This window comes from Cuculus canorus, chromosome 5 (assembly GCF_017976375.1).
Source record: "Cuculus canorus isolate bCucCan1 chromosome 5, bCucCan1.pri, whole genome shotgun sequence".
Classification (NCBI taxonomy): domain Eukaryota; kingdom Metazoa; phylum Chordata; class Aves; order Cuculiformes; family Cuculidae; genus Cuculus; species Cuculus canorus.
In genome coordinates, this window is record NC_071405.1 from 61,413,579 (window position 1) to 61,441,108 (window position 27,530).

The window sequence follows — 27,530 nt, forward strand, 5'->3', positions numbered from 1 at the left end:
TTACATTCACTTTAATCAATCTAGCAACAGGTAAGGACTGTATCAAAACTAGCTGTTTGATCTCCTTCAGACAACCATGCTTTTAACCTGTTAATTTAAACCTTACATTTAAGGTGTGTATTCCCTCCTCTCCCTGAAAGCAATTTTCTTCGGCAAATAATAAATTAAGGAGAGCACTGTTATAAAAGACAAAACACTAGTCTAAATAAATCTTAGTCTGATCTGGTTTGTAGGTTCCTTACGTTCCAAGAAAATCCCTGAAGATGTTTTGTGAAATATCTAATCAAATTCTATTCAAAATAAGAATTTCTTTCTGTAAGGAATATTCAGAAAAAGAAAATAGATTTCATATAAGATAAAAAGACAGTCGCTAAACAGAGTTGTATTTAATATGAAAAAAAATTACTCTGAATGAAAGTCTGTGGTGGGCTGATCCTGATTGGAAGTAAAGTGCTGACTCAGCTGCTTGCTAACTCCCACTCAGTGCAGTGAGGAAAGGGCAAAACTGAGAAAACTCAAAGCTAAAAACAGTATAATAAGTGATGGGGAGAAAAACAAACACCACAACAAAACCCCAAGTGATGCAAACCCCATCACTCACTACCAGCAGCACAATGCCCAACCATGGGAAAGCCTCGAGGAGTGGCTACCATGGGAAAACACCCTCCCCCTTCACCAGTTCTTATTGCTGATCATGCTTTTACAAGACACGGAGTATCTTCTTGGTCAGTTTGGATCAGCTTTTCTGATTATGTCCCCTCCCAGCCTACTTGGTAGGGGTAGGCAGAATGAGAACCTGATAAGGTCTTCACACTGTGTAAGCACTCGTCACGTAGAACGCTGCTATGTTATCAACACATTTTTGGTCACAAATCTAAAATACCACACTATACTGGCTGCTATGAAGAAAATGAATTCCATCCCAGCCAAAATAAAGTCTATTCACCTTTTCCCCATCAAGACCATCAACAGGGTTTACAGATCTCCAGATCTGTCTTAACTTTTAATATTCAAAAATAAGGCAAATTAATGAAAAGGAATCATAAAAATATCAGTTATTGCAACTAAATTTTATAGTTTATTTTCAAAATGGCTAGAGTAGCCTGAGAAACAGTTTCTTATTTATCTGCTACTTAGACTGACAGTCTACAACTGCGTATTTCAAATTTACTTCTTCCAGATTAGAAATCTAAACAGTTTAGAAACCTGGGTTAGGAGGAAGTTTTCATGTACGTGTTCATTTGGAGACCAGAAGAAAGATGCCAGACACCCAGAAACTAGCTTTTTCTTCTAAGACAAAGAAGAACAGGGACTGTCATTCTATTCAAATGCAGACACTGGATATATATAATTAAGTTAGGTGGAATGACTGGTAAAATTAGGGGGTGGAAAAAATAGAATTAGAATGAGCTATTTTATCCAATAGCATTGCCAGCAGACTTTTTAAACAGTTATATACACTGAATTGAAATGAAGGAGAGAGAACAACACAGAGGAAATACTGTGCAGCAATAAAATAATTAATAGTATTTCTTTATTGTAGACATAGTTTTGCTGGACACAAAATTAACTACGTGTTAACACATGAAGAAGCAAAGTTAGCTGTTCTATTCCTTTATTCTTCTAACCAGCCTCCCGAATCTGGAAGTTCTACTGACCTGGAAAGGATTATGTTTTATTATCATGTGGAATAAAGGAATGACCTCCCGACATCCCAGCTGGTGAATAACTTATTTTAACTCTCCTTCCCCCCAACTCCCAGAATTTTTTGAGACTTGTAGTTTAACTGGTGTCATTTGACTCACCTTCACATAGATTTAGCATAGACTTTGCCAACACTTAAATACTATTTTCCAATTCATTTTCTGGAAGCCTTGAACCTGAGAAGGTCAGCGAATTTTAAAGAAATTTTGAACTGCAAGAACAGAGGTCAGAGGAAAACAATCCTGATTTTTTTCCCACCACAGTAGCATATTCCGAGTTCAGTGTTTTCAAGTACCAGATTTATAAGAAGGCAAAAACCAAACAATAATCTAACCTTCACCGCAACAACGCCTGCACAAAACACAAACAAATTAAAAGCAACAAAACCCCACAGTCCATATACAGTAGATACTACAGATTAAAATGGAGCTATCAAATTGGGATGGCTTTGAACAGTCAGAAAGAAAAATGAAACATAAGTATATAAGTCTATCCAAACAAGGTGGTCTATGTATTTTTAGGTCAATATGGGAACTGTGAAAAATGAAGATGCTAAAATACTTCATAAGATAAATGACCTATGCTATCAAAGTAGAAAGAGAGCCATTGCTGCGAAAGCACACGGTGGGATATATATACTGAACTATTCCTATCTGTCAACACAAGACGTACAGAAGACTGAAAATGTCAACACTAATAAGTTCCTGCTAGTTACGAAGGACTACACTGAACTAAATTTAGAATGATTTTTGTAATGGAACAAAGTACAAGATAATTTATACCTCCTATTTATTTCATTCAGATGTATAGTAACATCATTGCCTTATGACTTTGAATATTTTACAAAAAATATGGCATATAGGCTTTTTACTCAGAAGATTAAGAACTGCTTCTTGAAACAGATCAAGTCCTGAAAGTGGAAAGAATAAAAATTCACAGTAACAACAAAAGGATACTCTGAAAAAAAAATAAATTCATTAAGCACCAGATGCTTCTAAGCAACACATTTCAAATGAGCTAGAGGCTGTGCTGTTTACAAACAAGATGAGGCCAAATGGTTGGAGCACTGTCATTTTAAGAAAAACTGCTATTTAATGCTTCAGTAGAGTTTTCTTGTCTCAAGCAACCTGACAATTTCTGCAAAATTCATCCTCTAGGATTTAAGAAGCTCACAAATACTATGAAACATATTTGGATTCATACAAAAATATGTCCCATAGAAGTATATTCAGCAGTTTATTTTCAGTTGCTACCATCAATGCATCATCTTCCAGACTGGGAAAAATGGCTGCATTAAATGAAGTAATAGTGACCTAGAGAAGAAACATAAGAAATACTAGTTGCCCAAGGAGAAAAAGAGGATTTTGGTCTTTAAAACAGCTGGGCATTCAGGTTTTATTTCATTTTTCCTTTTAAAGGTTTCATTTGGCTATCATCCAAGGCTGCTTTTTTTTTTTTTTTTAAAAGAATTGGAGAAATAATTTTGTTTTCCATTTCTAGTAGTTCTGAAGTCATTATGAACGTGGACAATCAACTTTCCATGTCAGAGTACAGCTACATAAAATCAAATTTCATTAAGGATGAAGAAACTCTGGCTGGTCTTGCACGGTTACACACAAAGGTGACCAGAAGACAGCTTTCACTAATCAATTAATGCACAGCAGCATCAAAATAGAACTAGCATCCAACTCATTTTAAGCAAATACTGATGAATTCCAAAATGCTACAAGCACTTATACAAAACCAAACACATGGTTAATCTATACACAAATATATCTATATATGTATAAATACAGTAGGTACGTGTAAATTAGACTCGTAGCTTCAAAATTTATTATAAACATTGAAGTAATGAAGCTATGTGAGGTGAAACAGTAAAAGATATCTCATTAAAACAAATCAGGGTCAAACTGGCAGTGAATAGCTTTGCCACTAGTATCACAAATTACATTCAAGATAAATTCCACCCCTGGGGTAGGAAGTATCTTAAGTAGTCCTTGACGTAGGCTTACAGGACTAACAAATTGAATACTTATGGTGTGCTAAGACCAATCAATCAGTAAAAAAAAACCCACTAACTTTGCTTCAGCTTACTTATCAGCATTTAGGGAAGCATAGTAAATACCTGCTACCCCTGGTGAGCATTTAAAAGATGTTGCAAACTTCCTATCAATGTCTTCATTAGTTTAAGAGTCTAGATAGTTGCATTTCTGAAATACAGTAACTTTCTTTATAGGAGGATGTGATCTCTAGTGTTCACTGTAATGTGACATGGGACCCACACAAGGTTTTCACTGTCATAGGTAGCAGTGTGACACTGTGCTTTTCCCTGGAATCAGATCTATGGCATGACTGACGTGCAGAAACTTACTTCTGTATCAAGTTTATTTTTACAGGCTGCTTACTTTCTTCCACAAAAGCACTTTTTTTAAGCAGAACTCTAACACACCGAAACAGACAGTTTAGTAACTTGCAAGACACAATAACCAATACATTCAATTTAAATGCAATTTCCTATGGAAATACTTACCAAGGCACAGACACACAGTGAAACAAAATATACATGACGGTATGACTCAGAGGGGCCGGAATGCACTATAGATACACTAGCAGTTCAGAAGAACCGCATTAGAAACCAATCGTATTTTATTTGTCGAGGAAGGAAGTAAATAGAACTGCCATAGTGGATCAGACTAGTGGTCTGTCCAGCTGTATTCATTACCACGTTCTCAGAGGGATGTAATGCTGCAACAGGCAAACTGGAGTCACTACACAAAGAAGTCATTCCCTAAGCCTCACGAATTACTAGTTTCCTTGATGATAAGAAGAACAAGAAAATGACAGATTACTTCCAGGCTTTGCTTATTAATAAAATTATGATTATATTCACGTCATTAGACAGCCAATCTTTCATATGTTTTTACACAGGCAGCACATTAAAGCAAGGATTTTCATAAGCTAAGTGCTTTTTAAATTTCTTTCTACCTCTGATCTTTTTGTCTCGATCGTATATTAGTGCTAATAAATGATCCATTAAAAAAAGGATAAGACATTATCTATAATCTTTCAAGCCAATTACATTCATATGCTTTGGTTTATTCCAGGGCTCAACATCACCATAGAGTTTAGACATCTCTGCCTCCAAAATATATTACTAAAATTTAAAGTTTAGTCCAAATTACAGAAATTAGAAATTAATAATTAAAGATTGGAGAACATATAGCATAAAGATTAAGAACCTAATTTACAGGTCACAAATGTCTTTCAGGAAAACTTTTCTTCTTTATTTCAAATGTACTTCTGCTGTTGATGTTTCTATAACGGATACTGGCAGTGATTTCAGGACAGGACATCATTACATATTGCGGACTGGATATAAATTAAGGAAATATCTAATTCATATTACCACAATATTTATTCTCTTCCAAACCACAAAATTAATTTCAACTTGAAGACTTTAAATTCTCATTTAATACATTTATAAAAATCTATACTAACCTAAGTCAGTAATATTTTAAATAGTAACTAATATCTATATTTAATGAAAATCTAACCAACCAGGAGCATTCAGAATCAGTAATTACTACAAAATCACAGAACTCCATTCTGCTTCTGTAAACACCAAAATCTGATAATTTGACACAATTTTTTTCCCATTTCTATGACAAAGACTAATATACTGCACCTTGAAAAGAACACTTCTCTTAGAACTTCATTCTTCAGAAAGACAAGAAAATATGTTGCTTAATTCTTTCTATATTATCTCATCTCAGAGTTAATACATATCAAAAAGGAACCAAACTTTATAATGATAAACGTCTCTTCTCATTTTATGTACCCCTACAGATTTTACAAGAACATAATGCACTTTTTTTGCCGAAGTTTCCATTTTAGAATGTTAATTTATATACAATATTTCTACTGAACAAGTAGTCAACTATTCTTATCCATTCTGATCTCAACGCATGGCTATTATGGTTAAGAGAAATAAAACCTGTCCAGTTAAATAAAAAAACAGTAAAGCGTAATTAATCTTGACATGAATATGTAGGACATAAAAGCAACACCTGAAATGGGTTTTGGCAGTGAAAAAACTATTTCTAATATTTCAGTCCCTAGAATGACAATGTAATTTGTTTTCTCTAAAGCAGATAACTGAGTATTTGGTATACTTTGCAAGAAATATCTTAATCAAATGCAGAAAAAAATTGTTGTTTCTGTATGGAAAGATGGCTAAGATTCATCTGATTGATAATTTCAAAACAGCAAAACACTGCCAAAATAGTAGATACCTCATCCTTTTCATTTTTTCTTTTCTTGGTCAAATTCATTTGTATCAGAATTAATTTACAAGTGAAAGCCTGTAGAAATTTTCAATGGCTATCAGGTAAGAATTGAAACCATAACTATCAGGTATTTGAAAGGATGGAGGAGAGCAAATGCCTTTCTTCCCATCCTAATTCCTAATGGCAAGTTTTCGTTCATCTCTTAGTCATTAATCTTGCACAGTATGGTAAACACCACTATATGCTTACCAGGTCTCAAATGTGGTAAGCTAGGAAGAGTCAACAATGTATGAAAAAAGAAGTACTCATTACCATTCTCACACTGGCAATATATTCTTTAAGGAGAAAAGAATGACCCATTAACAACTCCTGCCAGTTGTCCTAGAGAAAAGGTTACAGAGGCAAAGATGTCATTACTATGGGCTTCTAAGAATATTTTAATCAGCACCATGACTATTAAAAACAAAGCACACAGGTAGGACAAAGCTTAAAACAAACAAACAAAAAAAATCACAAGTCTGGCTACTTTCAAAGGATTCTGCATTTCTAATACATATCTAAAGATGGCAGAAACTGTTCTTATGGACCGTGAATAAACCTTTGAAGTGCTTCAAATGCTGTATCACAGGGCTCCTTCCAGAAATTAGTCAAATTCATCCTTAGTGTCAGCCTAATGTGATGTCAAGAATTAAGTTGTTCTAACACAACCTGTAGATAACACTATTTCTGCACATCATTCAACCCCAAAATTGTTTTTTTACATTACTGAAGTAAAAGCATTACAATCTGATTAACAGATGAACGGCCGCTGAAAAACATAACACTATACAAAGATATGCAAAATTGGACATATTCCAGTATCAGAACCCGTATGTTCTAAAGATATAAAAGTGGAAAATATTTCCTACCCCATCAATAAAACCTCTATCCCCAAACGCCTGCCTTTCCTTTCCTCTTCAAAATAACATCCAAAATGTACATAAGCTATTGAGAAAACTTTTCTAAATTCTAAATAAAAGACATAAAATATTATCATAGAATCATTAAGGTTGGAAAAGACCTCTAAAATCATCAAATCCAACCATCAGGCTAACACCACCATGCCTACTAAACTATGTCCCAAATTGCAACATCTACATGTTTTCTGAAAGTGTACAGGGATGGTCCCACTACCACTTTCTTGGGCAGACTGTTCCAATGCTCGATCACTCTTTCTGTAAGGAAATTTTTTGTAATATCCAATCTAAACCTCCCTTGGCACAACTTGACACCATCTCGTCTCATCCAACTGATATTCACCTGGGAGAAGAGACCAATGCCCACCTTGCTAAAGCCTCCTTCCATGTACTTATAAAGGGCGATAAGGTCTCCCCTCAGCCTCCTCTTCTCCAGACTAAACAATACCAGATCCCTCAGCTGCTCCTCCTAAGACTTGTGCTCCAGATCCTTCACCAGTTTCCTTTTTGTACTGAGGGGCCCAAAGCTGAACATGGAACTGAAGGTGTGGCCGCACCAATTCTGAGTACAGGGGGATGATCACTTTCCTACATCTGCTGACCACACCATTTCTAATACCAGCCAGGACGCTGTTGGCTTTTTTGGCCACCTGGACACACGGCTGGCTTACGTTTGGCTGCCTATCAATCAGCACCCCTGTTTTGTGGAATCAAACCCTATAACCCAAAATGAGTTATAAAGCAGGTATGTTTATTACACCGCTGGGTGCGAGGGAGATAGCTCTGCCCAAACTCGCACACCCTATGGCTAAACAAGTGGCTACTTATAGTGTACAGATAGAGGTATACGTAATCATCTAATACATATTTATTATCTACCCCCGTTCTGTATTATATGTAGTTCTGGAAGGTTCGCTTCAGTCTTTGTGCTTGCATAGTGCCTCATGGTGGTCGTGGGCTGGGGTCTTAGGGATGAAGTAAGAAGTCTTCTTCAGGACGAAAAAAGCTTTTTCCTTGAACTGTGTACAGACACAGTCTCTTCTGGTTGTTTTCCAGCTTTCTGCATTCCAGTGCCCACTTATCAGTCTAGCTAGCTCCTCCATTATCAATTCCAAAGATACTCAAAGTGAGTAGCGCCAAATCCTAGTGAACACTTTCAACCCCCTCCCTGTCTGTTTTCGCTCATCACCCCCAGCTCCTTTTACGCAGGCCAGCCTTCCACTCATTCTTCCCCATGTCCATAGCACTACAAGGGGTTGTTGTGACTGAACTGCAGAACCCAGCACTCAACCTTGTTAAACTTCATACAATTTTCCTAGGCTCTTCAATCCAGCCTGGCCAGATCCCTCTGCAGAGCCTTCCTGCCCTTGAGCAGATAGTCATTTCCACCCCCTTTGGCATCATCTGCAAACTTAATGAGGGAGCACTTGATCCCCTCCTCAAGATCACCGATAAAGATATTAAACGGAAGTGGCCTCAATACTGAGCCCTGGGGAACACCACTTGTGACCAGCCACCAACTCGATTTAGCATCATTCAACACAATGCCCTGTGCTCAACCACCCAGCCAGTTTTGGTTTTGTTTCTTTTTTTACCCAGTGAAGAGTACACCTATCTAGACCATGAGTTGCCAGCCTCCCTAGGAGAACACTGTGGGAAAACATGTCCAAGGCTTTACTAAAGGCTAGTTAGATAACACCCATATCCTTTCCCTCATACACTAGGTGGGTCACCTCGTCATACAAAGAAATCGAGTTTGTCAAGTAGGACCTGGCTTTCATGAACCCATACTGTCTGGGCTCAATCCACTCGTTGTCCTGCACATGCCTGGTGAGCACACTCAAGACGAACTGCTCCATAATCTTGCTTGGTATTGAGGTCAGGCTGACAGGCCTGTAGTTCCCTGGATCCTCCTTCCAGCCCTTTTGTAGATGGGAGTCACATTCGCAAATCTCCGGTCATCTGGGACCCACCCTGTTAATCAGGACTGCTGATAAATGATGGAGAGTAGCTTGGCAAGGTCCTCTGACAGCTCCTTCAGTACCCTCGGGTGGATGTCATCCAGTCCCATAGACTTCTGAGGTGGCGCAGCAGGTCATTAATTCCCTCCTCCTGGTTTATGGAGTTTTTTTCTGCTCTTCGTCCCTGTCTTCCAGCTCAGGGGGCTAAATACCCTGAAGACAACTGGTCTGAACAAACTTTAAATATTTAGTACAAAGTGGAAGGAATCTTGTTACAGTCTTCCTAAATTTGAATTTGTTCTCAGCATTAGCACCCAAACCTTCAATCAGTTCTCATTAACACTGTAATAATTGATGTCATTCATGAAGTTACAAAAAAACAGACTAGCCTATTTAACTCTAGAGACTATAAATTTACAGGATACTCACATAAAAATAATGCAAAAAAATGGTTCTGGAGGAGAAGAATCACAGGCAGGGTCCTGTCCTGCAGGAGGAAGTGTGTGTGGAGGAGGAAGTAAAGGAGAAAGGCAGTGAAGGGGTATGCAGTTCCACAAGGACACAGATATTTACTTATGGCTAAGCTCCTAAGCACTTCCTGCAGAAACAGGAGCCACATGAATTTCACTTTCTTCATGCTTATCCTTTAGGAAGTTATACGGCTTAATAAGATAAGCAAGCTTGTAAACAAGCCCTTCAAGTTCTTTCATCTTCAGCTCCACTTGGGAGGAGGCATTCTTTGCTGGTGGTTCTTTTTTTTGTTTTTGAAAATATGCATTAGCTACAAGATACACAACACAGGCAAGATATATATATCCATATCATTACATACGTAAGCATGTGGCTGTATGCATATATGCATTCTAATAATTTTCTTTAAATGTACTTGTAGGGTATTATAGGTTGAACTGACTAAGTACCCCAAAAGAGTATTACCTTTCACATCTTGTAGAAAGTTCAAAAGAATATAATTTAAAACATAAATGCTACTTGGTAGAGAGTATGAAGACACATGCTTGACCTGGTTTGCGCTAAAGCAGAACCAATCTTTTAACTTTTCAGCTACACCTTCTCTAAGTAACTTCATTTTCTGAAGTTTTTGGGCAGTGTCTGCCTCTAGAAGTGATAACATCTGATGTTTATCACGAAGGTATTGCTAGGCAGACGCTACTGTTTATACTTATTCCTATGGAAATCAAGACCACCCTTGAGCTGGTGAAATGCCTTAAGTCACAAAAAGAGTAGCACCTGCAGGGGGGACTGGACAGGACAGGTGACCCCAAACTGACCGGTGAGGTATTCCATATAAGTCACACTGAGTTTAAAGCTTAGGAATCATAAGAGTCGAGTCCTCTTCAGTGATGGCTGATGTCCAGTGAAGACCGTGTCTATCTGTATGCTCTAGATTCCAACTCATGCATTCCTGAATCCAGTCCCTGAGTCCAGACCATGCCTATTGCTGAATCTAGCCTAGGACCTTCCCCGCACCTGCCCTGCAGCACTGGGGCAATGTATAGTCATTGTGGGAGTTCAATTCAGCTATTTGTGTATTTGTATGTATTTTATTATTTTGTTATTAAAATTATTATTATTTGCCTTTTAAATACTATTGTTTCATTAAAGCAGTTTTAGTTTCGAACCCACAAATCTCTCTCTCTCATTCCCCTTTCCTTGTTGGGGAGGAACTGGGACTACAACTGCCCAGTTTACCTGCTAACCAGGCTGTGGTTGGGGAGAGGAATCTAAACCAGGACAATGCTTCATCCAGAATCTGACTGCACTAAGGTTGAAAGTTGGAAATTCTGAACCGAATTTAATTAATCTCAAGCTAAATTCTCAGCTGCATGTTCTTTGGTTTGCCTGGCTACATTTGGAGCTCACTTTTTCCAGTCATGATGAACATGAGATCAACAACACATTGCACTTCATTTTCCATAAAAAACTCTGATACTGCAGGTTTAAGACTAAATAGTTTTTGATAAACAGCTGGCTAATTCTTGGTCCTCAAATGAGGACTGGTAGAGCTACAGGTTATTTCCCCGTATCTAAGCCTGCCCACTATCAACTCACAGAACAGCTCTGAAAGTCAACAAACGATGCTGCTTCCATTTGCCCCAAAGTAACAGACTAATTAACAGCGACTGAACTGTCCTCATGGTATTACATATTGCCAAGGAGACCTGCCTTTAATTGGGAGATATTTCAAAGCTGGTCTAACAGTTATTTACTTTTAATCAGTGAAGGAAGCATGGATCTACTAGATAGATACATTTAAATAGAAAGTAATGCAAAAGCTTTCGAACATGACAGAAAGATTAGTGAAATATTTTCCCATGTATACTAGAATATTAGGAAAAAAGTTAGATGACCTAGTAGGGGAAAAAAAAATTCCACAACTCAAAGAAATTTAGTTTGAGAAGCTGATTTAATCTATTTTTTTAATCATTATCTATTAATCTATTTTTTTAATCATTATCTATATTTTCAAGAAATACCAGCGTGGGTGCTAGAATAATGCTTTTGGAACCGAGTAAGGATTTATCTGTACGCGCAAATACACCAATAAAGCTTGTAATTATAGCATAGATACAGTATTTCTGTAGAAAACTTTGCATTGCCTTAAGAATACCAATCTGAATATTGAAAGGGACAGCAGAAGTTTAAACAGACTGTTGCGCCTTACATATTACAAGACCATTTCCAATAATACAACAGCGTTGCCCTTTATAACTACTGACATCAGGAATTTACCAATGAGGACTTTAAAAAGAAAAATTTAGTAGACTTTCCATTGCTCAGTGAGGTTGACACACAGAAAGTCAGTGGAATTTAGAATCAACTATTACTAAGTTTATAGTTGTTATAGTTTCTGCCAAAATTAAACTTATCCACGTTATTCTAATTTGAGCTGTAATCCAGTTTGAGAAAAAAGTTGACAGTGTGAAGAACAGCAGAAGCACAAGCAAGGAATATGGCAACAATCACCACCTGGTATCAGAGGATGGCTGAATAAACCTATTTTAGTTATGAAGTTCTAACAGAGACAGTGTGCATGGGACATGGTAGGGTCTAGTGTGTGTTAAAAGTAGTACAAGTCAAGCAGAAGTTTATAAACCTCAGCAGCAATGTGGGTTTTTTCTCCTGTGATAACACTTGATTAGGATAAAGGTTAATATTTGTGTCAATTGAATCAGGAACTCAATATTGAACAGGTCAAGTTTATAAGAATAAAATGCTTTCAAAGGTTGAAATGTCTTGTGGTTTATTAACACTGACTTATTAGTATGAAGGACCGAAGTGAGCATCATTAGCAAACAGATGACAAACAAAGGCTTGATATGAGATCTCTACCACATGAAATGGAAAAATTGTAGAGGATATCTTCTCCCATCAGTGCAGAAATTGCTCCACCTCCCTTCTTCCCACCATGCCAAAAAAGAAAACAAAAGTAATCCTATTAATGTGGAAGGGGAGAATACGAGAGAGAGAGAGTTTACAAGAAATTTTGTTTCTCTTTTCTTAGTTTGAGAAGATGGTAATAGAAAAGGATGACTTGACAGAACAGTTCTGTTATGACTACGAAGTTGATGGTAACCTCAGTGTCAGTAACTAACAAGTAAGCTCCAAACGGGAGATGATTTCCCTCTTCCTTCCTTTGGTGTTTTAGAGAAAAGGGGTGCAAGACAAAATAAGAGCCAGCAAAAAAAAACCCATTTAAAGGTGGCTGCACAAAATACAGTACTGATATAAGCATATAGGAACACATTCTAGATTTATGAGACAGGAGAATTACCAGAAAGAACTGAATAAAGTTCTCCTGATTTATAACAGAGGTCTGTTAAGGGGAAGAAACAACAACTAAACAAAACCCCAAATCAGCTTGGCACTTCTCTTCTACATTATAGAAACTCACTGAGAAAGAGAAAAAACATTTTCTTTTATTCCAGCTATGAAGATCACAGGAGATGTAAGAGTTTTTAAAAGAGTGTTCTGGTCTAGATCAGACAAAAAGGAGACTATTTGCAAACAGTCTAAGGGAGCAATTAAACCAGTTTATATTCCTCAACAATACTTTGTGAAATATATAAAAATCCTCCTCAGAAAATATTTTTTGCTAATTGGAAAGTGGATGGTAAATACCAATTTCACATTTTGACCAGATATTTTTTATCTAATCTGGCATTTTTTTAGTCTAATCCTGGAAATTCACCTTAAGATATGTGAATTACAAAAGGTAATAAAACTTTAAACTAACTGATTTCTGTCAAGACCAAAATAAATTCCAAGAAAACCTCACTGGAAGTTTAGTAATAACCACTTTTTCTACAGATTTGTGAGGAAATGGTAAGGATGAACAGGCTTTTAGAAGGAAATATAAATTATATGTTAGGCCACCCAGAAGTGTTTCAGGATTAACAAAAGTAGAGACATAAATGGAAATCAAGGCTGCTAAAAGGAGGGAAGATGATAACTTCTCACAAGGTGGGGAGGGGATGTTGCCTCCAGAATTGAAGACTAAGGAAGCAAAGACAGAGGAAGGGTATGAAGTGGTGCTTGATGGAGAAACACTGAAACCTTGAAGTTTAGTACTGTGAAGTTAGCATATTCAGACCCATGACTTCAAAATGTAATTAGGCTGCAAGCTCATTTGAACACAGAATAACTCATGTGGAAATCGTTTCACATCCAACTGCATGAAGTACTCCAGCTTCAATTGACTTACCTCCCATAATTTTAGATTGGCAGTTGATAAATTCTGGCTTCTTGTCTGTAAGGTACCGTTGACAAGTGTGATGTAGAACCTGAACAAATGTGCTTTTTTCTGAAGCTGTGCTTGCTACCCATTGGTCAAAAGCATTTTCAAATAGTAAATCAAATTCTGGGGAGTCCTAGAAGAAAAAAAAAAAGAACACACTATTATTATTCCAGTACACAGAGGATACAGAGCTCTTATTTTTTAAAAGGTATTATGTGGAAAAAGCAGAAAGGTCATGCAACTCAAGACTAATGTGGGATTATTTTACCTTTGTATATTTTTCTATGCAAAAAACACTGGGCAGGAAGTTTTTTTTTCTTTTTAATGAGCTATGACAAAATACAGCTATAATAAAAATACCTGAAAACAAAAATACTTTAGGCAAAAAAAAAAAAAAAAAAGTTGAAATCTCTTAAGAAATCGTTGTCTACAAATATATAGTTACTTGCGTCTTCTATACTGCATAAGGATTTGTGCCTCTCAGCACAAAATCTACTTTCACGTTGTATTACAGAAGATGTGGCTCTGCTCTCGACGCCCAACGAAGCAGGAAAACAAACAGGAAGGTGTAGCTATCGTATTTCATGTATCATCTATGATCATGAAGTGTTGCATAGGTCTCAGGATGAACAAAAGAGCATTCCCAGAACAAATCAAAGCCCAGCATCAACTGCCAAAATAAATGGATATGCAAGAGGTATAATAAATGCTTGTTTGAATTGATGACACTAGGAATACACAGGAAGAAAGTTTGGAGGGAGCATGCCTAAGCTTAAGAACTTGGTGGGACTTTCAGTTGAAGAGTATCACAAATACCTGTTATTTACACAGCTGCAGAGAAGATGCTAGGAAAGGGATTAAAACTCATATCCCTCATTTATTCATAATTGCTCTCATTTTCTTGTCCCTTTACCCAGAGGAAATATAATTCCATCCCCTGTATTTCATAGGGCAGGGGGCATAGAGCTGCTTTTTTGTACAAAAGACTGCACTGGATAGTAACAAAATTTAGTGCAGCATTGTTAAGATGCTTGGGTGGCTCATCCAAGCAGAGCTTGGAACAAACCAAAGGGGTTAGTCACAAACATATTTTACTGTACAATGAACACAGTAAGTCACTTTGTGATTGCATAGTATGAACCACATTCATAGCTTCTATTTCTGCTGGTTTACTGTTGAAGATCCATATTCATAAGCATATTACATATTTGTATGAGTTTATCTTGAGACAGCTCAAGGCAGGCTGTATATTCCATGCTAAAAGAATAATTACAGGTCTGTTTAGTGGAGGGTTTGTTTGTTTTATTTTATTTTTTCAGGGTTTTTTTTCTGTTAAAAATCAGTGTTCACGTGCCACTGGCAACTACACCACACTAGTACCCCTTGTAGAAAAAGATAAGAAATGCAGAAGGATCTAAGGAGAGAATTTTCCTAAAAAAAAATTGCAAGGTTCACAATATTTCACAAACTTGAACCTTCATAACCTCTCTTGTCCTTGCTTCTACTTTCTGCTCTATCTTACAACACAGCTGCATGCCAAAATGGACCCCAAGAGACTTATAGCTGAAGACAAGGCAAATGAGGCTCTTATTTTTCTCTTTACAAAGAACAGAGAGTAGGAAGACAAGCAGGGAAAGACAGCAAGGAAAAAACCCATATGACTACGAGCTTCATAATCCTCTGTCTTTCCCATTAAACTCTATTTCACGTCTTCCATTGAGTTACTTCTTGTTTGACAATTTGCACTTAAACTTGTATCTGATCTTTCCAGGTGCATTTTGAATAGTGAAAGAAATCCCAATTCACAAATTGGTTATAAAAAAAGCTAATTTTTCTTTTTCTAGAACTGTTTAAACTCACCCGATTAGGGTCTATGCCATTGACCTGGCGAAGCTGCTCAAGCATCCACTGTGTTCTCCTGACAAAAGACGTAGAACCTTCAAATTGCTTCACCTTTGTAATACAGGCTTGAGATGGTTTCTTGTTCGTTACTGAACAAATAAAAGAAAAATATATAACTGCAATGGGCTTTAATTTTTCAGGAACATGACATTTAGTCCACTGTATCGATAGCTGGTCTGTTTGTGTATTTTCTATAGTGTTCCACAAAGTAAAACACATTCATAACGTCTTGAAAAGAACATTTTTCATAGTCATAATGATGGTATGATGCCAAACAAACATTATACAACTCAAAACTGGATGTATTTTAGCCATTATCAGCTTAAGGTGCACACACTCTGTAAAAAAAAAGAACTAAAATGAAGGTCTTTCCATCTGCATTTTTACAGTCCCCTTACTGTTCTTTTTTCATAGAATCATCGAATCACAGACTCATTAGGCTGGAAAAGACCTCTAAGATCATCAAGTCTGTCAGCCCAATATCACCATACCTACTAAACCACGTCCCAAAGTGTCACATCTACACATTTTCTGAAGGCATCTGGGGTTTGTGACTCCACTGGGCAGCCTGGTCCAATCCTTCACCACTCTTTCAGTAAAGAAATTTTTCCTGAACTCCAATCTAAACTTCCTCTGACGCAACTTGAGCCCATTTCCTCCTGTCTTATCACTAGTCAGTTGGGAGAAGAGACTGGCAATCCCCTTGCGATAGCTTCCTTTCAGGTAGTTGTACAGACCAACAAGCTCTCCCCTCAGCCTCCTCTTCTCCAGACTAAGCAATCCCAGTTTGCTCAGCCACCCCTCAAAGGACTTGTGCTCGAAAATCTTCACCAGCTTCATTGCCCTTCTTTGGACATGCTCTAGCACCTCGATATCCTTCTTGTACTCAGGGGCCCAAAACTGAACACATTATTCATGAGTGCGGTCTCATCAGTGCCAAGTACAGTAGCACAATCACTGCCCTATTTCTGCCGACCACACTATTTCTGACACAAGCCAGAACGCTATTTGCCTTCTAAGTCAGTCAGGAAAGACTGCTCTGCTTTTGAAAAAAATGCAAGATAAACCACTCCAATTAGCGTATCCTTAACTCAGCACCAGATTTTGAAGAAGTACCTAAATGTTAAAACTAATTTGTCATCAGCAGGAAAAATAGCTTTCTGTATCACACTTTTTCCCTAAACAGAGAAATCATCTTTTCATAAGTATAACTTTTAACCTCCATGAAAGTTTTGTAAGCAGTATTAGGCACTTTCTGCAGTCATGCATTTTATTTACATGTTATTTATCTGTTGCTGTATGTCAAGTCACTTCCAAACATGTTTCCACCTCCTGCAAAGAAGTAATTTGAAGAATCATTGTACCGCACAATCTACTGAAGGTAGTTTCTCATTTCTTTTGTCCTTAATCTTCCTTAATCTCTTTATATACATAGAGTCCTTCTAAATGTATTACTGGAAAAGTCGCTTTTCTCTGCTTTTAGATGCTGGCAGTTGAAGAAGGCTTTCAAAATAATCAAGACTTGAATAGTAAGATTGCTTATTTTTGTGTACCCCCTTTCCCCATATAATCAGAAATACTAACAGGCTTCTCACTCTGAAGGTATATGCTGCATATACTTCTGCACTAATGGCACAGTTATATAGTAAGTAAATATTGATGTACTGTCTCATCATTCCATAAAGTTAAAAAGTTAATACTATTTCTTGGGGTGAAATGCATTTGGAACATAGATTAGTAAATTCACATTAATACGAAAAGTTCTTTTTAATATCTCAGATTTATAAATCTTCAGTTCAGTGTGTCTCAGTGCATGTGAACTTAAGCTTATGAACATAAAGTTCATTTACATGGACATTCTAGTAGGTTAAAACCACACCAAACCAAACCAGATAATGACATTCCACATTATAGATAATTGTTTTTAAGTAACTTTGGTATAGAAAGTATGGTTTGACTCTATTGACCAGACTATCAATAAGAATGTAATGAACAGACTGCCAGAAATATCTTCATCAGCAGTTAAAGCACTGAGAACCAAATTGGTGCAGTATGTGATTCAGAATCGCGTCTCAAACGGTACAGAACACAGAAAAATCAATGTAGTATCAGAAAGGTAGCATCAAAATTAGATTGAAACTACTACTCAAATGTAAAGAAGAATTAAGAATTAAATTTAGTATTAAAGATTCTATGATTGCTCAATGGCCTATGAACCCAAGCCCATCAGTCTCAATAATGCAGAGGTGACAGGTATCATATCTATTTTTACACAGTACATAAAGGTTCTATTTTTCCTGCAAATTTACACACTATTGCATGTGAAAGAAATTCAGAAGTTACATGAGCAGACCACAAATTTACATTCCTGCCTTCCCCAAATTCACTCTTTCTAATATTTACTCATCATTTTTGTGAACTCCAGTGATCTCTTTGGCATTCCACTGGAAGAGGTTCCACATATTTTCTACAAAGCAGTACTAACAAAACGCTATGTAACAGTGGCTCAAGTATTATGGTCTGTGGAGTACTCCCTTTCCATGCCAAACAGGTAATAATCTACTGCTGAGCGAGCCATGTATTAAAAAGAAAAAAACCATGCGTACTATACATAAACCTCATCTAGAATTAACGCTAGTAGCATTGCAAAACAGAGCATTCAAAACTAGGAAGCTATTTTTTTTTACTCTTCGTAACTTCATAGATAATCAATTACGAGAAGCATAGCCTTAAACCTTACTACAGCAAGATTAGTGCTCTTAAGATTTCTGTGTGACATACATTCTAGTATGCTCTTGGAAACAGGGGTCATTACATATTTAAAGTTGAAAAAGCAAAATTTTACAGATACGATACTGTCTAATCTTAAAAGCTCAACATCTCAATAAATTGTTTGGCTGATTTGACATATCCAAACCCTAATTCTCAAAACTTCTCTGTATAGGACTTTTAAAATCCATTGAAGAGGTGCTTTCTCTTCAGCTGGTGCTTAGCATTCTGCATTTTGGCTAAAGATCACATTAAGTGCCTAAACTTTGGCAACTTTTAAAAATGCCTGTTAGTGATCAGCTACAAAAACATCTTGATTACATGACTATTTCTGTATCATCCACCACACGGCAACTCCGGGAGAGGCCAGCTCTTCTACAGAAGAGCTTATAATGCTCTTAGATACATCAGTTGTCCTAGGTAGACATTCAGTCTCTAGTTAGCCAGTGTGAACCTCTTGGAAAGAATGGCAGTTCCCCCTTTAGGTCTCACCCTCATAAATATTGAGCAGAGGCAAACAGATCTAGTTGCATTTCACCATTTGTGTCTTGGTATTTGAGAAAAAAGATTGCATTTCTAGAATATTCAAAAAAACCCTGCTACCCACAAACCCATCAAACATGCTTTAAAACCTTCATTTAGTCCATGACAGTTTGACGGTAGTATGGCAGTCATTATAACTCTGTGAAACCCTTTGGCAGCTGGGAAAATCATCCTCACTAGCTGCTCATTATGTTGCTTTGCAAACTACAGCACTTCCATACAAGCCACTGAGTGGGTGTTACCTTGCAAACACATAAAAAGTCTGTTCTTAAACCTGAAAAAAAATCTGGAGCAATTACATGCTCCTAGCCACATTCCCTCTCTGACAAGTCATTCAGATATGTTTGCTAAAATCTTACGCAATCATCTGTGGACAAAACACATTTATTTGGAACCCATCGATATATGGGAGATCCATGTGGTATTTCTGCGTATCATCAGACGCAAATAGGCAAGCTTTTAATTTATTCTTGTACTTCTCAGGAACATATAGATACTAGTAAATTAAGAAAGAATGTGTGAGAAGTCAGCTACTGCAGTTGATAACGGCAGGCACTGTGAGGTTTTTTTGTTTTAGTGGGTTTTTTTGGGGTTTTTTTTTGTGTTTTTTTTCTTTTAGTAAACACTATATTAACATACAACCAAAAGTCTGGAATCAGAAACAGCAATACTTCTTCCGGGATTGAAGACATCATTAACCATTTTGCACTGTAAATAAAAACCAGTAACCGTATTACATTTCAAAGAGGTTGTTAAAGTCTGAAAGCCATGCCTCTAAAGTGAAATACTCTGTTTCAAAAGCAGGTAAAAGAATACAAGTCGGAAAGATTCAAATCAGAATATGCTTTAGAGAATTTTGTGATGGTCAGGAAAGTTACTGTTCTCACCGTTTGTAACACGCAGAAACAAATGTATTTGAATTCCACACCTCAGCCAGAATCCAGTACCACACACGTCTAGAATTGTAAGCAGCAAATCAATACATCTCGTCACACAGAAAGCTAAGGGAGACTAAAGTCACAGTTCAGCTTCATCTCATCTACAGTCCAGAATACATTTTCTTTATTGTTTCAGTCTCCTAAAGTACTTTACTTGAATGGAAAAGATAAAGCAACGAAAAATAGTTCATTCCTTAAATACCTATCCCAAATGTCTGCCCTTGAGAAACAGTCTGAAAGCTCTCAGCCACCATACTCCAAACTGTTATTTATTTTATCAGCTGCTCCAGGCAGCTTTCTCATCGCTGATGGCGAGTCCAGTCTGGGACGTTCCCCACGCTTGCTCTGCAAATTATCAGGGGAGTCTGAATTGGTTTTGCATACCTGTATATATTTTATTATTTTCTTAAAAATATTATCTTCCTTATATGATTATCAATGCATTAAAATTGTTCTAGCGTTAGTTTCTAACCTGCAAGTCTCCCTCTCTTTCATTGATCTTTGCCCTTTCCTGGGGGAGAGGAGGCTGGATTGGGACTAAAACTTGCTGGAGGTGTGTGTGGGGTGTGGGGGTGTGTGTGAAACAAATCTCTAGAATGCACTCAAGACAGTCTAAAGCCTTTTAAAAAAAAGATATCTTTGATGAAGAAAAAGCTGAACACAATCCCACTGCCAGTGTGATATGACTTCATTGTCACTGTAGCTGGAATTTAGTTATTCCTACTTTCTTGAAGAAATAATACCCTAAAGTGAAACTTCTTTTCACAGCGTGACTAAGTCTAAAACATCCAGGAGTTTCCTAAATAGCTTGTTATTCATTAAGAATAAAAAAAGCAAATTTAATAGCAGCAGAACATTTTACCTAACAGCATTATTTAATACTGAATGTAGATTTTGTTAGTAAACACATAACATTACGTACCAGCATTTGTGGTAAAAACGTGTTTTCTTTCAAGGCAGTTCTTAAGGAAAAAAGTAGGTTATGAACAGACTGTGACTTCGCTGTACTTTCCAGTACTCCAGAGCTACATATTGAAAAGCTGTCTTCTCCCTCTAGACTTCTGTTTGTGCAATTACATCTAATTCTCATTCTGCAAGTCCCTTCATCTCCAGCCACCAATAAAACAACTATTTCTTACATTTGCAAAAAGCTCATTGTCTAAAATTCTGAAAGTCAGGTATACAATCCCAGCGAGCTATAGCTACTGGTTAGGCTGATGGATCTGCAGTTCACAACTGTTGGAAAAAAATAGTGACTTTTTTTTTCTTTGTCCAATTTCTACTCAATTCTTCAACATGTTTAAGTTTTTGTATTCAAAGGATAAAGCATGAGTAACTTGTGGAGATGTCTCTCACGTTCAAGGAAACCCAAGGCAGATTTCTTTCTTGCAGATGTCATTAAGTACAAAGGCTCAAAGACAAGACATCATCAAGGACTGACCTTTCTTTGATATTCTCACATAATTCCGAAGCAATAGTCAAGTAAAGAAGACTTATCTCTATTCTTCTAAAATGAGGAGCTCTTCCTTCTGTCCCCAAAACCACCTGACAATTATTTTCCCCCACATTGCAAAATCTTACTCTTTCTGGGAGTTTTATTCCCAGAGTGAGAAAGTGTGGTCTAGGCAGGGGAAAGGACACTAAATTACTCACCCCTCAACCTGTATGATAACAGAAGCTTGTAGTACTCCTGTTCTGCAATGCTCCAAGTTAGTTCAGCTTTACTACTGTTGAGGCTACGTGGTCCTATAAGCAAAGCATGGTCGTAGCAAGCAACTTCCAGAATTTCCCAAAGCAACTTTCCAACAAACAGAGAAATGAAGCTGAAGATTAAGTAAGATGGAGCTAATAGGTACATTCTGATTTATTTAGGTATTAAAGAATAAGGACCAGATACATGACGCTGTCTTAGTATACCATGCGGATGTCAGGAACGGTATTTCCAGTCTGCTTAACACGATGGTTCTGAGTTTTGTTGTCTGTCAACTCCACCTTTCAGTTTGAACACCAAAACTTGTATTATTTACTATTTTCTCAGAGCAGTTTCAACTAAGCACTGATATAATGTGGAGTCTAAATTAATTCCAGAACTTGGAGCCTTCCTACTGTGGCTGTTCAACTGCTACCTCCTGCAACCTTCACACCTGCCATGCTGCTTAGACCTCAGCTATCTATAATACACAGAGATACTCTGAGAAAATAGTGTTAGTAGGAACCCAGACTTATTTTATTAACCTCAGGTTTAATTTTAGGTACAAAAAAAAAAGATATGTTTGCAGTAGAAGACAGCTAGCCTCACTGAAAATAAACAAAACCAGATAAAGTTGGGGCAGGTTTAAATTCCTGCTTGCTCGTCAAGGCTAGCCAGCTATCTTGCAAAATGTCTGATAAATTGAGGCTTGAATTCTCAGAACTGAATCTCCCATTTTGTCCCATATTTCCCTTTTGATCATGCTCTTTCTCACCATCTGGGATAAAACCAGGGAGAAGCTGCACAGTTTCCACCTTCTTCACTTGCCAAATAGGACACGGGGATCTCAGTGACCCCAAATACACAGCCATTTAACCAAAAATTACCAGCACACTGTTTTAGCGTCAAATTGGAAAACACAAAGAAAAGTGAAGCTTTCATACACAGAGGCAAACTATTTGTGAGTCTAAACACATACTGTTTTCCCCAGGGACTTTCCCGATAGTTCAAATAACAAGCGATTACCATCATCTGTCTGCTCAAATAAGCATCTACTGCACCACTGTAACAAGTTCTCAGCCTCGTTCTCATAGCTTTCTAGATAAAGATGTATGAAATATGTATCTCAATGTTTATGCATATTTTGTTTCAGTAATATTTATTTGCTATATACAAGTTATCTTTATGTGCTGAATAGTAAAACCAAAATTAAATACTAAAAAAATTAGTTACCCTGGAAATTCAGACTAAAGTACTTGGTATTTTCCCAAGATGAGAAACTAGACAAAATAATTTTCTGGTGCCTTCAAATTAAAAAAAAAAAAATTGCTTTGAGTCACAATGAAGAAGTATTTTTAAGACACTATAAAGCCTGAAGTAAGAGCAGGATGTTTTCCAGCTGATGCTTATAGGTAGAGTGCTTTGCTTTTCAGTTTTGCACATACTTTTCTACCATATTTACTTTTCACAGAATCCTGTAATTACATGCCCTTAAAAATAGTTTTTATGCCTATTCAAACCCTTTAAGCCCCCATCATACCACATACATTGCAGTTCTTATAGTTCCCTGACAGACTCATTGTTGATTTCTATCAAATTTCTAAAGCTAGAAAGATAGAAGTATTGCACTTATAAATTAATACCTTGCTTAAATTATTCTTCGTACTACAGTAATATCCTTAAGGAATTGCTAACCAAAGAAAATGCTTTTCATATTGGCACAGTTATACAGACAGATGCAGTTAACAGTGGAAAGAACTTCATTTTATAGCCAGAGAGAGAGCTTCTGCTTAACTGCATATATTTGGAAAGGAATGTTATTAAACACATACTCACTTCCAGAATGCTGACTGAATTTCCAGGTTTTGCTGGAATTCCCTTTTACTATTCCATATTGCAAAGCAGCCAACTTTCAAACTTTTCCCACTCCCTTTTTTTCCTGCATACGGAGAGTCCGCTCCGTTTGAAGACTACTGAGATAATTTTCTAGTGAAACTAGCAAATTAAGTTGCATACACATTTTTAGTCATAATCTAGTTGAGAGGACAGGATGGTGATCCGAAATACCTACTAAGGCACTGCAGAGGGAGATAACAGCTATTCCAGTCAGGCCCCAGGGAAGAGGGATTACTTCTTCACAACCCACAGACCAAAGTCTTCATCAGAGCTCACCCAGAGCCTCTCACCCAGAGCCTCTCACCCAGAGCCTCTCACCCAGAGCCTCTCACCCAGAGCCTCTCACCCAGAGCAGAGCTCCTGCTGAGCCTGCCCCAGAGCATTTGACTTTAGTATTCCACCTTGTCCTGGGGTGGCAGAGCTTTACCTCCTAACTGGAAGGTATTTGGTGACTGAGAAGTTCAGTCCACCATAGCATGGGCTCTTCTGTATTAGTCTGGATGATCTCCAGCTTCAAGGTTACGAGCTCCATTTTCCTTAAAAGGCAGGCAGCATCCTACACAGACTTTACTGAACAGGATACTTTAAACATTTACGTCCACTTCAGAAAAATCACACTTCAATCTTGTTTTGAAATCAAAGCCAAAGATACACACCACAGTGAATATCTGTGTGGGTGGCTTGAGATATTCCTCTTATAACATTCTGGACACTTCAACACCCACAACTATGGAGAACTAGTTTAAAGCAATACCACAAAAGTACTTCTACCCTTATGTGGAATTTGGCATAATTCCCATACAAGTTAACAGATGTGCATCCGTATGCAGAGACAGAGTACACTAGGAATTACCTCACCAGCCTGAAAACAATGTTTGAACTTCACAACAAGTATCCTGAGAGGCAGGAAGAAGCTCTGGAAAATCAAAGTTCCAATTTGTTACTCAGTAACTCACACAAAAATAAAATATTAAGAAATAGTTTTCCATTTATAAGTTTGCTTAGATAACCTGACAGGCTTCAGGTTCTGGAACAAACTGGTCAATTTCTTTTAAGATTCTACAGTGTAAGAGGATACTGTTGTGAGGGTAAAGTGTTCACTGGAGCTTTTAACAAAGTGACTCGTAAAACTGCGCTCCTTTCTTGATTTTGTACTGAATCAATGATCTAATATCTACTAGATGAGACGGCTGCCAAAGAAAATACTTGGCAGACAGCAGACACAAGATAGGACTCTATTACACCTGCTCAATACAAAATCGTTTGCTTTTGATACATAGTGGCATAGTGGCCTAAGTCAGAATAGCAGTGGGCAAATTATTCCATATACCTATGACACACTTTCAAATGGACAGAATTCTATGAAAACCTTCACACGTGGCGTCTTAACATCCAAGCATCAATATAAGCAACTAAAAAAGGCTGGTAGACTTCGACATCTTCAGATTAATAAGAAATTAAATAAAAAAAAAACAAACAAACCCCTCACATCTAAAACAAGCAAATCCCAATCTACATCTACATCTACACCTACATCTACACCTACATCTACACCTACATCTACACCTACATCTACACCTACATCTACACCTACATCTACACCTACATCTACACCTACATCTACACCTACATCTACACCTACAACTACACCTACAACTACACCTACAACCACACCTACAACCACACCTACAACCACACCTACAACTACACCTACAACTACACCTACAACTACACCTACATCTACATCTACATCTACATCAGCAAAACCCCAGAGCACATCTGTGGGAAGTACAGGAGGTGACCAAAGTCAAGGTCAAGCAGGAAGAAAAACAGGCAAGTGGGCCAACAGCTGCAATCCCAAGTTATCATCATACATTATTTCAACCCAAGCCAGTTATTCAAATCCTGTCCAGTCAACAACAAAAATCAGTATCTCAACCTGTACTTAGAGGAGTACTATGAAGTACTCCACCCACAGCATATAGCCCACAACACAGAAGCCAGACAGCCTTTCTTACATCTTATTGCTTAAAGTACAATAATACAACGAAGGGATGTTTTCTTCCCTGTCAATTATTTTCTGCAGACAGTTGAAATGAAACACAGGAAGCAACATATAAATTTCAGGTGGCACTTCACATGTGATGTAAAAACAGAGGAGAAAAAAAAAAATCACTGAAGTATGTATAATTTGTGAACTTGACTTAAGTTCATAAAAATAAAGCCACCAGTGCTACTATCACTACATCTGGGACAATGCTTATGTTATGTGTGTCTCACACTAAAGCAAAGAGTATTATACATACCAGCAGGTTCCATGTCTATACTACCTATCGGGTACTAGTTCAGAGAGAAATATCTTAATTTCAAATATACATATACAAATGAACAGACTTTTGAAATGCAATCTCACCTCCCAATTTTTTAACTGCCTTAAAAAGTATGACTGCAACAAATTAACTTTAGACGCTAATCTTCACAAATTTACATACTAAGCACTATGAAGGCAGCTTAGAGTTAAGACCAAAAACCTCCACAGGACACAATACTGCGTAGTGTTTTATGGACAACTGAGTAGACGACATCCTTGTCGTACTTTCAATGCCCACTGTGCTTCTAGAAATCAGTTATCGGCCCATATACAACTGAGGGTTTTCCATAGCATTCTTGCAGACCGAGTTCAGTGGTTAAGCCCTCCTTTTCAATGGCATCAACCAACAGGTATTCTTGATGTAACCCACAAAATAAAGAGAAACTGTTTTAAACTTCCAAAAATATTCCCTACAGCTTCAATTATCTGAAGAGACTCAGTATGCTCTCTTGCCAAGATACTGACTACTATTTTCTTGTGTTTTTCAGGGTCAGAAGTCACGTCCATTTATTTTCATGCCAATTTGGTATGCAAAGTACTGTGAGACCGTGATATGGAAGGTAATAGGTGATTAATATTTAAAATGTTGAAATCTTAAACGTGAATATTGATGTGAAAAGAAAGTGAAACTGACTACCTAACAAGGCTAACTTAAAAAGCACTAAAAAAATTCATTTTACAAAAATACAACACCTTGCTGAACTAGGACCCAACACTTAGGTTGTGCATTTACCATCCATCCTTTTCCACTACACTTTATCCTCCTGCTCCATTTAAAATTCTACAATGGAGGCATTTCTCAAACTGCTTTTTTTTTTTTTTTCCCCCCTTTCAGCTATTGACTTATTGCAGTTACCCATTAAACTCGTTTCACTTTGTAAACAAGACACAGGTAATTAAACTGTCTAGAAACTGCAGTGTATCTGTACTTTGGTACTTTCAATATAACAAGGTGTACTTACAGACTGACATCGAAAGGTTCTCTCACAATAAACCAAGAGGAGAAAACAAACAGCGGCAGGCAACACCAGAAGAATGAGAGTGACAAATTCTGAACAATTGGTTACAACTCTAGAAAATATGGAAAAAGAAACATGGCAGCCCATTTAAAGCAATAAATCATTATATTTTGGTTCCCTTTCTCTTTAGATAGCAACAATGGGGAGGGGGGTGGGGAGCGTGTGTGTTACTATAAGTATTATCAAAGTCCTCTGCAAACGCCACTGTAAAATGTGGCTCTTTTAACTGAAATATCTTTACTAAATTAAAACTACTCTCATCTGCCACTGCACATCCTTGCAATGGTAGGACTGAAAATCTGACTTAAATGACAGTTTTCTCATATTTACTATTATTTGGGACAACTCTCTAAAGTACTATTTGTCTCTGCTTACGGAAGATGAGTCTACCATTTCCAATCATGGAGCTTTCCTAGGCTTTAAATAAGAAAAAAACCCAGAAACTGGAAAAAACTCATTGCAGAAAGTAAAACAACACATTTAACAGGAGAAGAGGACGGAAAGCATGCACACTGTTAGCAAATAATTGTAACAGCTTTTATTTCTCCAACTTAATCACTCGCCTTAAATGAGGTCCTAACAATCAAGGAATGACATACACTTCCTTAAAACAGTAATTTTAAAAGATGCTCTACCAAAGAAAGGTCCATCACAGAGCATTTTGTGGTGGGACAGAATTGTGCACAGGTAGATCTCACTTTGCTATACATTAAGGGGACAGCTGAATGACTTCCCTAAC

At 37.3% G+C, this 27,530-nt stretch overlaps 1 protein-coding gene across 8 annotated transcripts in view; it reads right to left on the reverse strand.

Moving 5' to 3' along the window:
* The window catches only part of STXBP6 (syntaxin binding protein 6), a 110,547-nt gene that overhangs the window by 9,844 nt on the left and 73,173 nt on the right, over positions 1–27,530 (reverse strand). For 7 of the 8 annotated variants that reach the window (XM_054068700.1, XM_054068703.1, XM_054068705.1 and 4 more), the window contains 2 exons: positions 15,524–15,654; positions 13,631–13,796 (listed from right to left, as the gene is read on the reverse strand). In XM_054068700.1, the coding sequence (XP_053924675.1) occupies positions 13,631–13,796; positions 15,524–15,568 (211 nt within the window). In that variant the 5' untranslated portion in view covers positions 15,569–15,654. Of the gene's footprint in view, positions 1–13,630; positions 13,797–15,523; positions 15,655–26,734; positions 26,844–27,530 lie in introns of all 8 variants that reach the window. The other variant, XM_054068707.1, reaches the window with a different exon arrangement.